Source organism: Brachyistius frenatus, unplaced genomic scaffold (genome assembly GCF_029030835.1).
Source record: "Brachyistius frenatus isolate BFR_SWC_R1_liver_20210118 unplaced genomic scaffold, ASM2903083v1 Contig_194, whole genome shotgun sequence".
NCBI classification, from domain to species: domain Eukaryota; kingdom Metazoa; phylum Chordata; class Actinopteri; family Embiotocidae; genus Brachyistius; species Brachyistius frenatus.
In genome coordinates this window covers 471,967-494,726 of record NW_027210793.1, presented here as the reverse complement: position 1 = coordinate 494,726, position 22,760 = coordinate 471,967, and the positions used below count along the sequence as shown (strand labels likewise).

The window sequence follows — 22,760 nt, the reverse complement described above, 5'->3', positions numbered from 1 at the left end:
AAATTCCCCTCGGGGATTAATAAAGTAAATACCTACCTACCTTCTATATTTGTCATCATAATCCAGGTCAGAAGGATCTCAGTGTTCTTTTAAAGGCTTTTACACCCTGAAATCCAGAACATCTGACCGAGTCCTCACTCTTAAACAAACACGCAGCATCTTCAACATGTCATACCTCACAGTGATGGGGTTGCTCTGGGAGGCGGGGCTTGGCGAGTCATGTGACAGAGCGGAGCCCGCGGATCCGGCTGAGCCCACGGAACCAGAGTTGCCCATCGAAGCTTTGCTCCCACGATGCACCACGTTGTTCCTCTGGTTCGCCGGCTTCACGGTCACGATGAGGTTGTGACTGTTGGCCACCATCATGTCTGTGACCTGAAATAAACAGAAACAAAAGTTGGTCCGTTTCCTCTCCTTCCGGTCGGAAAAAAAATGTGACTGCTTTGATGTCATATTTGACTTCCTGGTCTGATAAAGTCAGATCACCGTGCTGATAAATTCAGCCGATCCTCCAATCAGAACGTTCAAACAGGCCGTCGGTCAGCTGTTTCGTTAATCTGAGGTTAAACACTGCTGAATCCAACACCTTCAGTCTTCCACACTAGAGTTGATTTTCTCTCGTTAGGATGTTTATGACATCAGAACATGAAACGTTACGTACGAGGGTGAATCAAAAAGCTCCCAGACTAAAGATATAACGTATAAATGTTTGTGAAACATTTCTGGGGAACAGAGAGAAATCGCAGGAAGCCAAATCCGGTGGGTAGGAGAGGTGAGGAGTGACGATTGTGTTGTTGTGGGTGAGAAACTTGTGCGTTTTCATGGCGCACCGTCATGTTGGAGAACCCCGTTACCATGGCGCCACAGTTCGGGTCATCTGAACTCAACGTTTCTCCTCAGAAGGTCCCAGCAGAGCTCCGAGGTTTCACTCCGACCGTCCTGGGATGAATTCACGGCACACAGCCCCGCGAATGGCAAAGAAAACTCGCCTGCTTGCTCCTGACCTGATGCGCCTTTTTCAGTTTTAGACGGTGACGCTCTGCCCCTCGGAGACGTGAACGTCACTCAGAACACGTGTAACTCAGGAACTGATGATGATCAAGTAACCAAACTTCCACCAGTTACTCATGAGGGTCACAGCTTCCTGCCGCTCCGAGCACGTCGCGGCGCTGCGCTTCGTGCGCGAGCAGCAGTCTCTGAACTTATTGATTCACCCTCGTACATCGGATATAAAAGCACTGGAGAGTCTGGAGACGTTCCGACTCCTGTTCGCTGTGACGTTCACCTGATCCAGAGATTTTCCTGCTACATCGATGCCGTTGACCTCCAGGATCTCGTCGTTGACCCCCAGCAGCCCCGTGCTCTCTGCTAATCCGCCGCGCACCAGACGGGATATGAACACGCCTGGAACCTGCAGGAGGACGGAAGGAGACACGAGCGTCAGACCAGACGGACGGCACGTCCAACATCTGCTGCTGCTTTGGTTTGGTCCTCACATTAAGACAGACGTCGGGAAGGAGCCTGTTTGACTCGATGTACCTGCATCAGTTACCTTTTACTGTATCATATCTTGAAATTAATATGCACTTTTTTTTTTTTTATTGTGACTTCGAGCTCAAACTGCTCCGCTGAATATTTGATGAATTTAAACTTGACAGTAAACAGCTCTGATGCAGCATTTCAGTGTTTTAACTGTCACGTAGACAATTATGGTCAAACAGGCATTTCTGAATATGTTTATTTCTTAAAGAAATAATAATAAAAAAAAGGTCCTGTTGTTTAGTCTGCTGTCCTGGAAACGTAGCGAACGGTGAATTTTGTGTCCGGGTAACCTTTTGTTATTCAAATTTTTTTTATTTTTGTTAAATTGTTAAATTTGTTATTCAAATTCAAACTTTTTCGATAACCCGAAAAAGTTTGAATTTTCCAATTAGATCTCTAAAACAACAAAAAAGGTGTAATTCTCTGCATGAAACTGTGATTTTCTTTTTCTTTTCTTTTATGTCGGGTGGGGTGTGGTTGTACTCTCACCTTCTCCACGCCCTGCGGCGTCACCCGCACGCTCACCCCGTCCCGGATGTAGAAGCCCAGAGGTTTGTGTGTTCCGTGCTTGTGCAGCCGAACCCGTCGGTGCGTTTCGGGCAAGATGTCCACGTCAATGATGGACGAGATCTGTCGGAAGTTCTGCGGTCGCCCGATCATGAGGCCCGATTTGTTCTTGGAGTGGGTGGAGCCTGAGCCCGTGGTGCGCAGGCCGGTTAAGCCCAGCCCCTTTTTCCGCCTCTGGAGGGAGTTGGTGGCAAAAACTACAGGTTCATCCTCTGAGGGGAGAAACACAGCCGGAGAGAGATAACAGGTTATTATTCATGTGGGGAAACTCATCTCGGGTTTATATCAGACAGGTTTCCACAAGTCCATTAAGAAGGAGGTTCTGATCACAGGAACCCGGATTCTTGTTAGATGGATCTGTGATAAATGTAGGACGGGACTTGGAGTTGTTTTTAAAAAAAAATGTAAACCATGAAAATGGATCAAATGTTTATTTGTTCAAATATGTCAAAGAAGGCCACTTTCATATTTCCAAATGACAATATAGAATACATGCTTCTATATTTATAGATATTTTGAAGTTATTATGAAGTATACACAAACATTTTCTAGAAAGTGTAAAACATTATAATCCTTATTTTTTGTAATGATATGTGTTTTGTATTCTCATTGTGAGAGCTGCAAAGTGCTCATTTAACTGCCATGAAATAAAAATGCTTCACCAGAAATATAATCATGTTCCAAATAGAGATGGACATTTCAAGTAAAAGTACTATTCGAATATTGATTATTAAATGGAATATCTGGAGACTGGCAGCAACTGCTCTTCTTCTCCTCATGCTGTTTAATGGCAACTGGCAGGCAGCTTTTAGGCGCATCACTGCCACCTTCTGGCGAGAGTCACACATTACTACCATGCGACAGTAAAAATAGGATTTAAGGAAGAACGATAGTCAAACATTCTCATAGATTTTTTTATATTCAAACAACTATTCGAATATTCAAAAAACGTGTCCCAACCTTCGTTCCAAACTGTCCCTTCAGGTCTTTTCTTATTTTCTATAGCATATCCGAAAACTATAATCTGATGTTAAATGTTCAATTCTCTTATTCAAACCGGCACCAATTAAATTACTGCGTCTTGTAGCTGCTGAAAGCTTCCTGACAGACTAAAAACCTGCCCGAGCAGATCTGATGACAATGAACAGGCAGCTGGTGAGAAGCAGCTCTGTGTTTGGCAGGTCGTCAGTGGGAACCTCCAGCAGCACCGACCCTCATCCACACACACCTTCTCACACACACACACACACACACACACACACACACACACACACACACACACACACACACACACACACACACACACACACACACACACACACACCTTCTCACACACACACACACACACACACACACACACACACACACACACACACACACACACACACACACACACACACACACACACACACACACACACACACACACACACCTTCTCACACACACACACACACACACACACACACACACACACACACACACACACACACACACACACACACACACACACACACACACACACACACACACACACACACACACACACGGGGTTATCCACACACTCTCAGAGCACCATCACCGGTTTATCTACATAATCTAATCCATGCTCTGTTAGCATTTGAATATTTTTCTGCACTTTTGTTTGGAGGAACTTTAATATGATTTCAGTCCAAAAATATTATCCTCTGTGTCGGATTTCATATTTGGATCCTTCACACTGACCGTATGTGCGGATGGGAATTTCTAAATATTTGAATTCCAGTATTCACTTTCATTTTCTAACTCCACACTTCATCATGCATGTACAACCTCTTTCTTTATAGGCATCACTTTTTTTTATTGGTGCAATAAAAGTGTAAAATATAAAAATGGGACATTAAACACAAATTAATTCTGCTGTAACTTTGAAAGTCTTAAATTTCACTATTTTATTCACTGAAAATTGCTTTTAAAACTTTATCAGCCATCACTTCAACTGCACTTATTACTGCTGAAGCTTCAGGATTTCATGCTTCTTAAACTACTGTATGAATCACAAGTTAAACAGAAACACGTTAAAAGCTTAAAGAGGACACACGCTGCTGCTGCCTCTGCTGTTAACTACTACTGTACAGCTGAACGGACTCAAACTAATATTCACCGTTTCAACTTTAACCTCCAGATCAGTTTTGATGAATATTATACTTTTATGACCACTAGTATGATTATGAAATACCATTAAGTCACAGTGAACATAGTGATATATTATATAATGGCCCATAAACTAATTGAGCCCTCTGCTGCTCGACAGAAATACGGCTTCTGTTCACTACTTATCTCCAACTGCTCCGACTTCATCGTCATTGAAGTCATGCAAGAGACACTCGATACAAAACAATACACGAGTCTCCCTGTCCAAACACCTGGACAGATGTGCAGGAGGTGTTAATTAAGACATGGGACGAGCAGAAAGAAAAAGTGTCACAGATTTCTGTCTGATGCACGACAGACAGCACTGAAACTATCGAGACAACGAGGGAACATGAAGGAAAGACTGAGTTTGTATCATCAAAAACTAAAAGTGGAGCAGATTAGAAAGCAGGATCAGATATATAAAAGACGAGGAGTAAAGGCCTGTCTCCTCAAGATGGCCCACCTGAAGGAGACGCATGGAGAGGCTCAAAGTTTGGCTTTGCAAAGTGTAACATGAGAAGGAGAACAAATCGAATGGAATCTAATCAGATGTCAGTATCTGATGCAAAAACATTCACCATCATTTTACAATACGTGTCTTCATGTAGACTGGAAACTATCTTGTCTTGATTAAAGATTAATATCCCGGGATTGTGGGGGATTTCTGGAGACCTCTGCATGTGCAGCAGGCTGTGGAGAGTCAGGATCCAGGATCTGAAGCAGATTTAAAGCAGACAGATTTAATCTCAGTCTGTAATCCCACCGTTGTTGTTCAGCGGCAGATGATTCTCTTTTGTCTCCTTCTCTGAGGTCTGAGCCGCCATCGCAAGGCGGACTGAGAGCCTTCATCGTGCTGCAGGAGCAGCTTTGAGCGTCCACTGATCTCTGGATTTTTCACAGGCTGACAGAAACATGAAGGCCGCACTGGATTCTCCAGGATTCTTGCTCACTGTTCCCTGGTCCTCCGTCATTCACCGGGTTTTACAGAAGCTCCCTGGACTCTGAATATCTCCGAGGAGAACACGGCAGCCGTTCACTTCCTGTTTCCAGACGTCATTTTCTGTCTGTGTGTGTTTGGCCACATTTCCCAACCAGACCCTTTTACACTTTTATAATACAACTGCATCCAGTTTCCTTCCTGAGCATCGACAGCAGCACACAGACATCTGCCTGTTGTTTTCCTGTGTTGCTATGAACCCTGAACCAAACAAACCCACCTGGCGACCTGTGAGCCGACAGACATCTCCGCTCCTGAAAACTATTTGAATAAAATGTGCCTTTACCAGCTGATGGAAAACAACTGCTGTGATGTCACAGATCACGTGTGATGACCCTGATGAATGAAATGCTCCAGTTCCAGCCAGCTCACCCCTCATCCTGAAATATCTCCCTGTTTTAAGGACTGCCGTGCGCCTCCTCCCTCTGGTACTCAGGAGGAGACGCACAAACAACCTCTGATACTCAGGAGGAGACACACAAACAATCTCTGACACCCACAAACACAAACATCTGATATATGATGGAAAACCACTTAAAGGAACAAGGAAAACAAGAGGAGGAAGGGTCTCAGCAACTACTGTCAGAGGAGACAAGGAGGAGACGAGGAGGAGACAAGGAGAAGACAAGGAGGAGACGAGGAGGAGACGAGGAGAAGACAAGAAGGAGACAAGGAGGAGACGAGGAGAAGATAAGGAGGAGACATGGAGGAGACAAGGAAAAGACAAGGAAGAGACATGGAGGAAGACAAGGAGGAAGACAAGGAGGATAAGGAGAAAAGGAGGAGACAAAGGGAAGACAATGAGGAGACACGGAGGAGACAAGGAGACAAGAAGGAGACACAGAGGAAACCAGGAGGAAACAAAGAGGAGACAAGAAGGAGGCAAGGAGGAGACACGTCTGTCTGACTGCAGTTCAACATGGACTGTTCATTAAAGAATGTCAGAATGTCGCTGTCAATCAAACACCTGCTGACAGCACATCTTCAACCTCCACCCACAAAATAAATAAATCAGCTGTTTCAACTTATGTTGATCACGGAGGAGATCAGGGAGGAGATCACAGAGGAGAGGAGATCAGGGAGGAGATCACAGAGGAGAGGAGATCAGGGAGGAGATCACGGTGGAGATCCTGGTGAGCTCCATCCGACTGTTGTTTTGGGCCTGCTGGCTCCGCCCACCTCTGCTGTGTGTGTCTGACACCTGAACGCCTCACACTGAAGTATGTCAGCAATGCAGCACCTGTTCAACCAGCTTCATGTTTAACAAGGATCACGTTTGTCCTGCTGGACTCTTCATACATGATATTTTAAACTGTGAGGACAGCGCCTCTAACCTCTGACCTCTGACCTCTGACCTGATTATCTGGATGTCTTCAGATGAAATCCCTCAGACGTGTCAGTAGAAGTGAAAACACTGATTGTTTGATCCTTTCACTCCTCTCGTCTCCTCAGTTTGTTTCACTGTTGTAGAAACAAATGAGACTGAGATCCTCACAGCCTCACACACACACACACACACACACACACACACACACACACACACACACACACACACACACACACACACACACACACACACACACACACACACACACACACACACACACACACACACACACAGCCCGGTTTAATATCAAGTCTTCACAGCTATTTAGTTGTACAACAAGAACAAACAAACAAAGAGGCAGTTTCTCTGCTGGAAACCAAAACCAGACCTGGTACATTCTTTCTCTGCCACACTGTCTCCTCTCTGCATGTGTCTGTCTGTCTGTCTGTGTGTGTGTGTGTGTGTGTGTGTGTGTGTGTGTGTGTGTGTGTGTGTGTGTGTGTGTGTGTGTGTGTGTGTGTGTGTGTGTGTGTGTGTGTGTGTGTGTGTGTGTGTGTGTGTGTGTGTGTGTGTGTGTGTGTGTAGCAGGTCATTAGGATGCAGCATCAACACACACACACACACACAGTCTCCACATAGAGAGGTTGTTTCCTGACAGACAGAACAGAGGCAGAAGCTCACCGGAATGGGCCAGACTAACGCCTGGAGGCACAGACACTGCTAAGCCCCTCTAAACACACAGTCACACACACACACACACACACACACACACACACACACACACACACACACACACACACACACACACACACACACACACACACACACACACACACACACACACACACACACACACACACACACACACACACACACACACAAAGATGTTGTGGGCGTTCTCCCCCCCCTGAGTCTGAGCCTGATCCTGGAGGTACTGATCCACCCTGAATGTGATCTTTAGAATCATGTTTTGTCACCGGTTCTGTTGTACGACCTCCGTGATGTACGACTTTATTTACACAGTGTTACTGGAAATGTATGAAACATAACACATGCCATCAGTGTTTATTACTGGAACGGGACGTGAGTATAAACTGGAGTGAAACACGGTCTGTATTTTTCTTCCCACAGTTGGTGTGATGTTTGTGTGAAATGGATCCGCTGTGTTTGTACAGTAAAATGTAATCGGACCAGATTTTAGACGTGTTTGTGTGTAATTCTACCGTCAGTGACAACATGCTGCAGAGGTGAGAGAGATGAGGTCATCAACACCTGAGGTTCTGCAGGACCAGCTGGTGGTTCTGTTTACATTCTAACACTGAAGGGTCCTCATAAACATACAAGTAAACATGCATCAACATGCATCTTTAGGATCTTGTGGCTGATAAAAGCTCAGCGATATCTTTTCATGAAGTCAATAAGAAACAGTCAGAATATGAAAACAAACATCATGAAATGTTTCTGTGTGATAATTATTAGAGCTCAATTTATTCATGAGAACAATAAACAACTGTTCAACTTGGTTAATATACTGACAGACTGACTGTCTGTCTGTCTAATTGATTGTCTGCCTGCCTGTCTGTCTGTTTCCAACATGTTATACACACAACCAGGTAACTGCTCACAGCAGGATAATACTGCATAAAATATCATTAACAATCGTCACATTTATTTCAATCACAATTCAGCAAACAGTGGTTTTTCAGATGATATGTCTTTATACTAAACAGCTTATGATTATTATAATGTTTTCTGTATTTAAAGGTCGGCGGTTGCCTGGGTGACAGAGTGTCTCTATCAGGTCTGCAGTTCTCTGCCGTGTTCACAGTGTCCTTGTTCTCATTCTGTGGGAACAAATGCTTCCTGTAACAGGCCGAGCTCGTCCTCATCTGCACCCGGCAGCAACACTTTCCCTCTTTTCCCCACTTTCCGTGCTAGCGGCAGCCTGTTGCAGCAGTTCCCCTCCCCTTGTTATTAGTATTATTAGTATTTTTTAAGCCTTTCTTCTCTCTTCGGAGTTGTGTTTTTTTTCTTTCTCTCGTGTTCAGTTAACGGTCCGTAATGGACCGTAATTTTTCCACGTTTCTGGCTGGGGGCTCTGTTATTGTTTACTCGCGTGATCAGCTGATCGCGCTGAGTAGCCCTCTACTGCTGCTGCCCGGAGCGAGGCCTGAGATCCCCGATGAACTTCGGAGAAGACGGCGGGGTTGCAGAGCTGGAGCTAAGCTGAAGGCGGAAAGGAGGAAATACAAACCAGCGGTACCGGAGATCTTAATGGGGAACGTGAGGTCGTTGGCCAACAAGACGGACGAGCTCGGCGCTGGTAAAGACCCAGAGAGAGTACCGGGAGTGCAGCATCACGTGTTTCACCGAGACATGGCTGCACTCACATCTCCCGGACCACAGCGCGGCCGTACCCGGCTTCAGGACTGTTCGGGGGGACGGAGACGTTGTTCGGAGCGGTAAGAAGAAAGGTGGAGGGATTGCAGTCTATGTGAACGAGAGGTGGTGCAATCCCGACCACGTGTGTGTGAAGGAACGTTTCTGTAGCCCGGACATTGAACTTCTAGCCGTGGGGATGCGCCCTTATTATTTACCGAGGGAGTTCACGTCCGCCATTGTTATCGTTGTTTACGTTCCTCCATCAGCTGACGTAGAGGCAGCAGTGGACACCATCCACTCCACGGTGGCTAAACTACAGACTAAGCATCCCGGTGCATTTTTGTTAGTTACTGGAGACTTTAACCAGTCTGGATAAAGTCCTGCCAACTTTGCACCAGTATGTTAACTGCCCCACAAGGAACAATAAAACTCTGGACTTACTGTATGCTAATGCCATGGATGCATACAGTACTACTGCTCTTCCCCCCCTTGGTAGATCAGACCACAACCTGGTCCTGCTGACTCCCAGGTATGTCCCCTGGTGCAGAGGCAGCCTGTGTCCACCAGGACTGTGAGGAGGTGGACACAGGAGGCTAAAGATGCCCTGCAGGACTGCTTTGGGTCCACGGACTGGAATGTGCTGTGTGGACCACATGGGGAGGACATCAACAGCAGGACTGTATCACAGAATACATTAAATTCTGTGAACACACCACCGTACCATCCCGGACTGTAAAATGCTTCCCCAACAATAAACCATGGATCACCAGTGACCTGAAAGTTCTTCTTAATCAGAAGAAAGCAGCCTTCAGGTCTGGGGACAGGGAGGAGCTCAGGAGAGTGCAGCGCCACCTGAAGGACAAGATGAGGGAGTGCAAGGCTCCTACAGGAGGAAGCTGGAGGCCAAACTCCAGCAGAACAACGTGAGGGAGGTGTGGACCGGTATGAAGGAGATTACTGGGTTCAAGGGGAGAGAGAGACAACCAGGGGGAACCTGGAGAGGAACAATCAGGGGGAACCTGGAGAGGAACAACCAGGGGGAACCTGGAGAGGTCAAATGAAACCTGGAGAGGTCTGAACTAAACTTCAACAGGTTTAGTTCACCGCCCTCATCTGTCTCCTCCACACCTCACACCTCCAAAACACCTCTGCTGCCTCCCCCCTCTCCCCTCTGCGCCCCCTGGTGAACTGCATAGAGCCCTCAATCTCACAGGGCTCTTCCTCCATCCATCCCCCCTCACCCCTCACCCCCTCTCTGTGACGACTGACCAGGTTAGGAGACAGCTGGAGAGAATCCACCAGCGCAAGGCTGCAGGACCTGACGGCATCAGCCCCGTGGTCCTGAAGACCTGCGCCGCCCAGCTGGCTGAGGTCCTACAACACCTCTTCAACCTGAGCCTGAAGCAGGAGGAGGTCCCGGTGCTGTGGAAGACGTCCTGCCTGGTTCCTGTCCCCAAGAAGAAGACTCCATCTGGCCTCAACGACTACCGTCCGGTTGCCCTCACATCTCGTGATGAAGGTGCTGGAGAGGCTGGTCTTGGCCCACCTCAGGCCGCTGGTGAAATCTTCTCTGGACCCTCTGCAATTTGCGTACCAGCCTCATGTGGGAGTGGACGACGCCATCATCTACCTGCTGCAACGAGCTCAGTCTCACCTGGATGGAACCGGTGACTCTGTGAGAATCACTTTCTTTGATTTCTCCAGTGCATTCAACACCATCCAACCACTGCTGCTGAGTGAGAAGCTGCGGGTGGTGGGGGTGGACGCGTCCACCGTCTCCTGGATCAATGACTACCTGACAGGCAGACCACAGTTTGTCCGTCTGGGCAGTGTGCTGTCTGATACGGTGGTCAGTGGTACTGGAGCTCCTCAGGGAACTGTTCTGTCTCCCTTCCTGTTCACCTTCTACACCACTGACTTCCAGTACAACTCAGAGTCCTGCCATCTGCAGAAGTTCTCTGATGACTCTGCAGTGGTCGGATGTATAAGGGACGGACGGGAGGATGAGTACAGGGCAGTAGTGGAGGACTTTGTGGAGTGGGCGGGAAGAAATCACCTGCTCCTGAACGTGGCCAAGACCAGAGAGATGGTGGTCGACTTCAGGAGGAAGACGACGGCTCCACAACCGCTGAGAGTTCTGGGAGAGGAGGTGGACATGGTGGAGGAGTACAAGTACCTGGGTGTCTCCATGACAACAGACTGAAATGGAAGACCAACATCAACGCTGTCTACAAGAAGGTGATGAGTCGACTCTTTTTTCTGAGGAAACTTCGATCCTTCAATGTGTGCAGCATGATGCTGGAGATGTTCTACCATCTGTTGTGGCCAGTGCTTTGTACTTCGCTGGGGTCTGCTGGGGGAGCAGCATTGGAGCCGGTGACACCAACAAACTCAACAAGCTGGTTAAGAAGGCCGGCTCCATCATCGGCTACAAACTAGATAGTCTGGAAAAGGTGGTGGAGAGGAGGACGCTGAACAAACTATTGTCCATCTTGGATAATCCTGTCCACCCTCTCAACCACCTGCTGCAGGGACAGCGGAGCACTTTCTCTAAAAGATTCCTCCAGCTCCGCTGTCACAAGGACAGATACAGGAGATCATTCCTGATACAGGAGATCATTCCTGTTACAGGAGATCATTCCAGATACAGGAGATCATTCCAGATACAGGAGATCATTCCTGTTACAGGAGATCATTCCTGATACAGGAGATCATTCCAGATACAGGAGATCATTCCTGCCCACTGCAATAAGACTTTACAATAACTCACCTCTGGCAAAATCCATCACAGTACAAAAACACTGTTGACTGTGTTTCTTGGTTGCTTGTATATTATATGTATATTATATATATATATATATATACTGTACCGTATGTATATATATATATATATATATATGACTGTGTTTATTGGTTTGTTGTATATAATATATATAGATATTTAATGTACTGTATATATACTGTATGTACTGTGCATTTTAAATTTTATATTTATATTTTTTATTTTATTGCTTTTCTATTATATTATTCTATTCTATTATTATTTTATTCTATTGTTTCTATTATTGCTCCTGTATGTATGCTGCTGTGGCGAAAAAATTTCCCCTCGGGGATTAATAAAGTATATACCTACCTACCCTACCTTATCTCTAAATCTCTGGAATTGGAAGCATCGAGCCGTGATATCATAAACATACCGTTAAAGTTAGGCTGCTAGCTGGCCGGTGCGGCCGATCATCACGTTATTGCAGAACGAGGCACAGCGACGACTGAAATGAAAGTCAGTCCCTCCAGGAACTCCTGATCACAACAATTAACACAAGTTCAAGTTATCTCCACAATACTTACAGCAGCTAGCAATTTTGCCAAATTCACGCAAGTTTTACGCAAAGAAAACATGGTCAACAGAAGCTCTGCTGAAAGTAATGCAGCTCCTAAGAAAACTGACTTTATTACCAAAGGTAACAGGTCATTTCCAATCAGCTAGGCTCCGCCCCCTTCTCCTCTCACCTTCAAAACAAACTGCTGCTAGTTAACCGGGACAACAGGAAGTGACGGGGTTTGTGGGAAATGTGGTCTTATGATGGGAATCAATGGAGAATATGTTAAATTAGTTTTATACACACTTCCAGCTATAAGAGACTGCACTTTGTATTTGTGTTGAATGAACGTGATTTAAACAGCATCTAAAGCTCTTGTTTTGACAGCAGATGCAGTCGTTGTTTCTATATCACAGTCACAGACCATCTGTTCTGGAAAGCGACATCTCTTTTAGACTGTTTTTATCACTTTGAGCTCTGTGGTTCTCCAAGTTCAACACAGAAAGAAAAAACGATCACAAGTCAAATATTTATGTGATGAGCAGCAAGAAGTCATCAGATTTGACTCTTTACCAGGTAGTTGTAAAAAATTAAATGGCAATTTTTTCTTTCTTACATCTAAATTTTGGAGAAAATTTGCCACAAAATTAAATATTTCTATTTAAAACAATCACACACACACAAAAAACTGTGAGGATTAATGTCGGGGCGACGAGCCGTCTGCTATTCAGTAATTATTAGGGAGGTCGGTAATGCAGCCTCTGAAAGTGAACTACAAATCGGACTGCCCCATATCTGTCCCTAATGTATCGTGTGTCTGCGATCTGCAGCTGTCATAAGCTTGTGTGTGCGTGTGCGTGTGTGTGTGTGCGTGTGTGTATGTGTAACAGTGACCTCACTCTGTGGTGACCACCATCTGGGGCTGCCATATGGCTCAGAGCACTGCAGGTCTACAATATGCTTGTGTTGAATGGAGAAACAAAGAGCTTCAGGCTGTCCGGGTGTGTAAACATACTCTTTAACACAATGGAAGTTTATTTCTCCTCACCGGTTTGTACTATTTAATAAAGCCTCTTGTGTATTGATTACTCAGCAGGTTTGAGTAATGAACAGAAAATTTGGAGGTTTTGGGGTTTTTGTACACAGACATCGAAGACTTGTTTATGAGACGAGAGTGGAGGCGATCTGGGTAAAGCTGGTGTGAAGCCTCTCCTGCACCTGCGCACGTCTGCCAGTCGGGGGTGCAATGTTTAGGTGGAGGTGGACGCATGGTCCCCCGGTCAGGAGCAAAGCCATTGTTCTTTTTTTTTTTTCTAATCATCTGGAGATCTTTTTAAATCTCCGACAGACATCCACGACCTTTTTCTCTGAAGGCCTCAGAGCTCTTTAGATCTTTAGCACGATGACATCGCACACTTCAACAGGACAGAGAACAGCAGAGCCTCGATGTCAGCGGTATAAATCAGACAGGGTCCACCTGTCAATCAATAAGAAGGTTCTGATCACTGGAACCGGATCTGGAACCCTGATTCTGATCAGTTGGATGTGACGGCGTGATAAATGCAGGAGTGGAATTGGACTGGTAACAAATCGTTTTTTGTTTTTATTTATTCCACTTATAAAAATGACAAAAAAAATGTCCATTTCTGTGTCATTAGTTTGACTGTATCAGCTCTATTAATTGGCTGTGTTTCAAATACGATTAATTATTTGTTCAAATATGTCAAAAAAGGACATTTCCACATTTCTAAATGACTGTATTTATTGTGACTATGTATGTATGTACATACAAACTTTTTTCTAAAATGTCAATTTCTGTCATTAGTTTGAGTGCATGATATTTATTAAGGCTCTGTTAAAAAAAATAAAAATGGAGCAGTTTAAATACGTGGAAAAAGCCAACAGTTTCCATGAAAGGAGCGCCGGAAATGTTCAATGTGAAATCAAGTCACTCGTAGGACTGTCACAACGTTTTATGATTGCAAAAGAAAAATCCGTCCGATGAAATTATGACATTAACATGTTCAGACCTCCTCTTTAACATTGTTTATTTAAGCATTTCTTCCTGTTCTCTGTGATGAAGGAAACAAACAAAAAAAAAACAATTTGTAAAGATAACGCTGTAGATGTTGGATCTCTTATGTAAACCTTCCTTAGACTTTTTTTAAAAAATTTTAAAGATATCTCTGAAATCAGAATCCTAATATTAGTTATAGAGAACAGATGTGACAGCATTATTGGTCCTAAAGTGGGCCCGGCTGTAAATGGTCTGTACTTGTATAGTGCTTTATCACCTTTCGGTCTCAAAGCGCTTTAACATGTTTTTCCATTCACCCACTAATGAGACAGATCACCATGCAAGGTGCTGCCACCAGGAGCACATTCACACACCATCGGGAACAACTTAGGGTTCAGTGTCTTGCTCAAGGACACTTAGACATGTGGACAGGAGGAGCTGGGGATTGAATCACCAACCTTCCGATTAGTGTTCAACCCACTCTACCGTCTGAGCCACAGCCGCTGTGGGCGGGACCTGCCCGAGTCCTTCAGAGCTCCTCGTTCTCCATAACTCCATCCTGTCTGCAGAACGTCTGTCACACAAAGTGAAAACATTTCAAACTAAAGAAAAAAAAGGTGCCATGAAGAGTTCAGACCGACTCTCCGTGTGGCTTCTACTCTCGACCAGAACAGAACCAGATTCCTCCTGTAACCTCCTGAGTCCGTGTGAACGACTGATGAGGTAACTTCTCTCTGCTCGTCAGCACAGATTCAAGGTAATGTGACTCTTCACTAACTTCTCTCTGGGCCTCGCAGAAACAGGAACAGGAACCAGGAACAGTCCAGAGAGCTGCTGACAGGAGTCCGTTCTCAACGCCAGTCTTTGGACTCGGCTGCAGTCAGATGATGAAACCGTCTCTGATGACGTCATCTGCTGCTCATTAACTTTGATTGATTCCACTGCAGTCTTCATCATGTCAGCTGCTCCTGAAGAGGCCGCAGACAGATATGTGCTTATCTGTGTGACGCACTGATTCATCTGCAGCCTTGAAGTGCTGCAAACACACTCACGTTTTCACACTATTATGTCTTCATCAGTCAGAGTGGATAAAAAAAACAAAAAAAACAGAGACAACTACATGTGCGGTTAACCGACAGCAGGTGTATGAATGTGGAGAGATAATTGGTTGAGCAGCCATCAGAGATGTGTGTGAGGGTCAAAACTCCCCCTGCAGGCCTCCTGCTGCTCCTGCTGCTCCTGCTGCTCCCGCTGCTCCTGCTGCTCCTGCTGCTCCTGCTGCGTGTCTACAGAGAGGTCAAATTTCGGGGATCATGTGCCCCACAGGGATCAATAGGCTTCTTTAAAGAAATGGTTTCAGATCAATTGGATGTTGAGTCAAAGAGTGAAAGACGTTGCCACACCACGACGTCAGAGTCACAAGAACGCGGACGTCTCGGAAAGTTACAGTCCAAAAGGTAAAAAGTAGAAACACGAGTCAGAATACAGAACTATCGAAAATCCCTCAGACACGTTTGATGGATGTTCTACGTATTTAATCCCATTTATAAATAATTCAAACCAGATTTCTAAAATTAACCTTCTGATTCAGGTAATCATATAAAAAAATGAAACGGACTCTTGTCTATTGAAATTATGTTTACTACTTCTTGGAAAATATAATTAAATGTCTTGTAACCACTCAATTGCAGGGCATTTTGTAAAGGTGGAAGGTGCCATTATATTCAACTGTGTTTGAAAGCATAAGTGTGCCTAATAAAGAGGCCACTGAGTGCAATAATGTGATGAAGGAATCTCAGCTGACAGTGAGGTCCTATAATATGCAGCATGCTGTGGACAAAGGGAACTGTTGGGAGTGGTGATGTCATCATTCATCACATCAGAAAACTATCCGTCATAAAAAGTGCATCTGCAGTGCTGATTTTCTTCCATTTCATTGAATTGAAACAGGATTCAGTTACTAATTGAGATTCATGTTCTCTCCTGTTCTCTCAGTTTTTTTCACGCTCTGTGACATCACCGACAACATGAGCCGTCGCTTCACCCCACTGTGACTCATTTCAGCTCATTAGATTAATTATAGTGGTGGCAAGTTTTACAGGCAGAAAGCAGAGGAATGAACTGCACACGGATAAAAGCTCTTCCTCTCTGCCTCCTGGAGTCTACCCCCCCCCCATCCCACCCCGACCCCCCCTCCCACACACACACACACACACACACACACACACACACACACACACACACACACACACACACACACACACACACACACACACACACATCTCGCTGCTCTGTATAAATATTTGATCCTTCTCCTCCTCACATCGTGTTGTACGGATATTTTCAGCCATCTCGCCGGCTCCCCATCAGAACTCGGGGATTGTCAGGAAGCTGGGCCACTCACAGCTGAAGCATATATTAATACACTGCTGTATACGTTTACAGACACAAACAGAACAGCAACTGTGTCCGTCACCTGTCTGTTTATTTATGTATGTGTGTGTGTGTGAGCATTGATGTTATTTCTGGAAAGTCATTTGCGCAGCACCCTCGGGCACGAAGGAGATATCCCACCATCCTTTCATTCACACACACACACACACACACACACACACACACACACACACACACACACACACACACACACACACACACACACACACACACACACACACACACACACACACACACACACACTACGAGTACTCGCCCCATCGTGGTGTCATGGGTTGTTTCTCATCAGCAGGTGCAGCGTGATGTTAAAGTGTGAAGGTAAACGAGACCGATACGATCTTCATCTGATCCTTTTCTATTAAAAACAGGCAGGAAGTGGAGCTGAGGAAGGCGGTGAGCACCGGTGGAAATCCTGCGCTGTGCTCCAAATGTTGTACTTGTGTCCTAACTCTCACTATTCTGAGTGCATCAGCGCGTTCACACTCTGGAGTACAGAGACGTGCGGTGCAGCACAAGTACCAGGACGATGCACTCAAAACGCCACAAAAAAGAAGTCTTCGGAGGTTCAGTTGTGGTGATGATGATGATGATGATGATGATGCAGGTGAGCCATCCAGCACAGACAGAGACAGTTGTGGCCAAAGTGAGCAACACATCAAACCTTTACAGGGTGGCCCACAAATCCCTGAGCCTGTATTCACCGCAGCAGGAACACAGTGCTCTGAACCAAAGGATGACCCACATGTAGGATTTACTTCGTTTTAATTATTCTGGTTTTTTTTATTTATTATTTTCCTGTTTCGTTCAGCCAAAACTCCCACACGTCTTTGTGGAGCTGTAAGGTTTTCTCTTTTTCATCTTCTGTTGACTGTTACCACAGCTACCACTGTAGTACTGAACCATCACCACGGCTGTGACTGTAATACCCCTGCAGAGTGGTTACCATGACTACAACTGCAGTACTGATGCAGAGGGACGTAATTCAGATATTAGACATCAGCTTCCTCTATGCAATCCTTTCAGACCGTTTTTACACGGTGGTTTTGAACATTACACACACACACACACACGCACGCACGCACGCACACACACACACACACACACACACACACACACACACACACACACACACACACACACACACACACACACACACACACACACACACACACACACACACACACACCCAATGTGGGGGCTCTGAGTGGAGCTGATATGATTGATGAAGTCTTTTAGAGTAAGATAATCCCACTCAGTGGCTAATGGCTTACAGCACCAGATGGGCTGCTACTACTCTCTCTCTCTCTCTCAAACACACACGCACACACACACACGCACACACACACACACACACACACACACACACACACACACACACACACACACACACACACACACACACACACACACACACACACACACACACACACACACACACACACACGTACAATCACACAATGAGTGAAGTAAAGGTCATGCAGAGAATGAAGGTAAACAGGAATTTAAGGCCGTAGAAACACATGCACACAGAGAGGCGGTTTCCGTGGTTTCTGCAGAGTCAGATGGACTCCTTCTGTGTTGACCAGCAGACACAGCAGTCGGTGATGTTATGAAGCACTCAGCAAGCTTTTACATCCTCCTGCATCCACTCAACACACTCTGATGTCCTAACAGAGTGCAACATTTTAATTGAGCCATTATAATGTTGCAAAGACCGACATTAAAAATTTAAGGTGTTTACTGAGCTGCTTTTAGAAAAATTCTGATAAATTAAAGCAGAAGTGAATCTTCATCACCGCTTCAATCTGTTCTGATGCATGAAGCTGAAACTTTGCTGGCAGCAGCAGCTGTATGAGTCTCTCCATCCACGTCCATGTGAGTAGAAACAGGATTACACTTCAGAGATGAAAGATGATGAAGTGATTAATCCTTCCTAATGAGGTGAAGCACAACGGATTTTGAGTTGGCCAACTTGTGTCCTAATCCTTCCTGTGTGTGTGTGTGTGTGTGTGTGTGTGTGTGTGTGTGTGTGTGTGTGTGTGTGTGTGTGTGTGTGTGTGTGTGTGTGTGTGTGTGTGTGCGAGATTGTACTGTGCAGGATTTTATGTACTTCTGAAACATTTGCTTCCTGTTTATGGGAACACTGGACCATTGTTGTGTGTGGAAGGGACCTGGATCAAGGGATCTGTTAACTCTAGCTACAGAATATAAAACAGTTACACTCTTAAATACATGAAGACTGAAGCTTTGAACTGTAATGTGTAATATAATTATGATATACTGATACCCAGCCCTGATACCCAGTCCTGATACCCAGTCCTGATACCCAGCCCTGATACCCAGTCCTGATACCCAGTCCTGATACCCAGTCCTGATGTGTATTTTGATTTCCTCCTGTTCTCTCTGTCTCACACTTTGTGCTTTCTCTTGCTCCCTTCCTTTCCTTCTGTCTCCCAGACCTCGGAGATAATCTGATTAAACTAGCAGCTGTCTGAGATTCTGAACAATAGCAGCCTGATAAGAAGCAGATTAACATCATTATATCATGAATTATGCAAGAAACAGAGACACAGCAAGAGAAGGTGCACTGGGACACCACGATGCTGCATTGAAGGATGTTTATACTACAGTCACACAATCTGTAATGGCAGAACAAACCATGTAGGGAGGGAGGGAGGGAGAGAGAGAGAGAGGGGGTTGGAAGGAGAGAGGGAGAGAGGATTGGAAGGAGAGAGAGAGGGAGGGAGAGAGGGAGGGAGGGTTGTAAGGAGAGAGGGAGGGAGGGAGGGAGGGAGAGAGAGAGAGAGGGTTGGAAGGAGAGAAGGAGGGAGGGAAGGGGGGAGGGAGAGAGGGTTGGAAGGAGGAGGGAGGGAGAGAAAGAGGGTTGGAAGGAGGAGGGATGGAGGGAGGGAGAGAGGGTTGGAAGAAGAGAGGGAGGGAGGGAGAGAGAGAGGGTTGGAAGGAAGGAGGGAGGGAGGGAGAGATAGAGGGTTGGAAGGAGGGGGAGAGAGGGAGGGAGGGAGAGAGAGAGGGTTGGAAGGAGGGAGGGAGGGAGGGAGGGAGAGAGAGTTGGAAGGAGGAGGGAGGGAGGGAGAGATAGAGGGTTGGAAGGAGGGAGGGAGAGAGAGAGGGTTGGAGGGAGGGAGGGAGGGAGGGAGAGAGGGTTGGAAGGAGGGAGGGAGGGAGGGAGAGAGAGAGGGTTGGAAGGAGGAGGGAGGGAGGGAGGGAGAGAGAGTTGGAAGGAGGAGGGAGAGAGGGAGGGAGAGAGAGTTGGAAGGAGGGAGGGAGGGAGGGAGAGAGAGAGGGTTGGAAGGAGGAGGGAGGGAGGGAGGGAGAGAGAGTTGGAAGGAGGAGGGAGGGAGGGAGGGAGAGAGGGTTGGAAGGAGGAGGGAGGGAGGGAGCTGCTCTGTTGATGTCTGGATGGAGGTTTTTTTTTTGTATTTTGGGGTTTTAAACAGGGTTATTATTTTAACTACAATATCTTAATTTTAACAACAATAAGCTGATCAGTAAACAGAGAATCTGCTGCTCTGTTTTGTCCTCCAAGTTTCTCTGACTGTTCACAGAAAGTTGCATCAGTTCGTCTAGACCTTATGAACTGCACAGGTGCAACAACTGACACCAGCAGGACTGAATAACAATGAAACCATCAGTTTCAGATGCAAACGGCCGTGACTATTAATTAGGATGGCCATGTGTGCTCCTGTTACCTTGTAAATCCTCTTCATTTTTACACATTAACATTCAGAGGTTACACAACAACAGGTACTATGAAGACGACATTATTTACAATCAGGAAAAGATGCTGATATTCATACTCACACACACACACACACACACACACACACACACACACACACACACACACACACACACACACACACACACACACACACACACACACACACACACACACACACACAGCTCCCTTTCAATAAACACAAACACTGTTCACCTCACAGACCTGAGTGAGCCAGCAGGCATAATTTTAACCAAACAGAAAATATTAGCGAGCTGGCTGACTGAACATATCAACACGTTGTTGTTTAGACAGAAAACAGCGTTTATTAAATTATGACCAAGTTTACCGATAAAGCCCGTACCAGCGGTGGAGCGGTCAGCCGCCATTTATTCTCCGACTGTGTTTATATTCAGAAAGCGCACTCTGTCTTCACTAACCTGGAACGAACCGCGGTGCATTCACAAACCCACAGCTCGGTGGGAGTTCAGAGCGTTCCAGCCTGTAAACAGTCACCGTTGCCGTTCTCACTTCGTCTGGTCCCTGAACATCACGTCAGCTGCCATCTGTCACGACGCAGGTCTCACACAGATCTCTCAGCTCAACACCACAGTATAAAAACACCACAGTGTGAAACATATTTTCAAGACATTTTGCTATTTCTTTCTTTCAGAAGTTGCAGATTTTCCAGAAAACGTGAGAACGACTTCATCACGTCTTCGTAAATGTGGATGAGGTTGTGTTTTTACAGAAAGAGAGACTACGAGTTAAAGAATGAAGCTCATCATCAGTCCGGCTACAGACCTGCAGAGACACCATCACTTGTAACATGTCAACAACCCCTGTGTTGCTTGGCAACGGACAGTTTGGTGTGTGCATTGAACTGTGCATCTCTTCATCATCAGCTTAATGATATAGAGCTTAATGATTGTAAACAGAGGTTGTATGTGTGTTAATAATCAGTGATATGAACAGGCTAATTTACTAGCGGTGTGATGATGATTGATGATGTGTTTGGCTTCATATTGGGGCCAAAACATTTTCTTTGATTTAATAGTTCATATGCCCACAGATATATTTTAGTTCCCCCTCCTTCCTTTGAAAATCTAACAATGTTTACTGACCCATTTTAATATGAGAAAAGTACAGCAGTAAGTACCGTCTTGTCATGTTTATCTTTGTGTTTACCTGCAATGACTGACTGAGGTTAACAAGTGACTGATCCATAAAATCCTTAAAATACCTCTTCAGTTGTCTCACTGAGCTGAAGAAACTCCATCCCAGTAAACACATACATCTGTTTAAAGTCTCAGACATACTTTAGGAGGCACAGAGTCTGTCTGGACCGGACTTCACTGATTGGTGGACGTTTACCAAGAATGAAATCAAATGATGGTCAGAACCATCCTTAAGGTCTCCACACAACAGGAGGAGTTACTGTATGAAACTCTTAAAAGGGTTCAGAGGCTTTTCTCAGCACACACACTGTAAATGACAATATAGCTGAACAGGACCTGAGACATGAGACAGACCAGAGAACCAGAACACTTCATCTCGACAACTTCATATTAATACTCAAACAAATGAAGAACGCAGCTCCTGAAAATGAGGCACACCGTGTTCACAGATCAGACTCTCCTGATCCCTGATGACTGTATCAATATACAATCAGATCAATAAATAATCACCCTGCTCCTTAGCAGCAGCCTGCTACACATAATTTCCCTATAAATATTGAAGGCTTTTTTGCTGCCCCTTGAAAGCACTCTAATCTCACAGATACCAAATCATCCATGTAATCTGTCCTCTTATTAAATACATCCGTGTTCAACCCAGGAAACAAATTCTGTCTCAGTATTTCACTTAAAAACAATCAGAAAAACCCTGTTGTTGGTCCTTTGATCAACATGTGATGATGCTCCACACCGTGAAACCTGAATTCACTCTGGTTCCTGTGTGACCTCACGGCGTCGTTACAAAGCTGCGTCATGTAAATGTTGTGTTCAGACATATCCAGGAGTCACAGAGTTTTGTTTAGAGTTGCATGGTGTGTAACCGCATTACTAAGAGGACCTCAGCGCTGGAGTCACGGATCGGTACAGAAAACGGCAAAACATTTTCTGTCTTTTATTTTGAAAAACCTTCATTTAAAAGTGTCTGATTGGCTGTAATTATCCCTGAAACAGGTAAGGCAGTCAAACGCTGCATACCCAACAGTCAGGGCTCGTCCATGGTAAGACTCT

The 22,760-nt window shown here is 45.4% G+C and overlaps 1 protein-coding gene across 1 annotated transcript in view; it reads right to left on the bottom strand.

The window, feature by feature from the left end:
- The window catches only part of pard6a (par-6 family cell polarity regulator alpha), a 38,181-nt gene that overhangs the window by 8,214 nt on the left and 7,207 nt on the right, over positions 1 to 22,760 (bottom strand). Inside the window, exons 3-5 of the mRNA XM_069718612.1 lie at positions 2,032 to 2,321; positions 1,286 to 1,411; positions 176 to 375 (exon numbers count right to left, since the gene is read on the bottom strand). Of these exons, the coding sequence (XP_069574713.1) occupies positions 176 to 375; positions 1,286 to 1,411; positions 2,032 to 2,321 (616 nt within the window). The remainder of the gene's footprint in view (positions 1 to 175; positions 376 to 1,285; positions 1,412 to 2,031; positions 2,322 to 22,760) is intronic.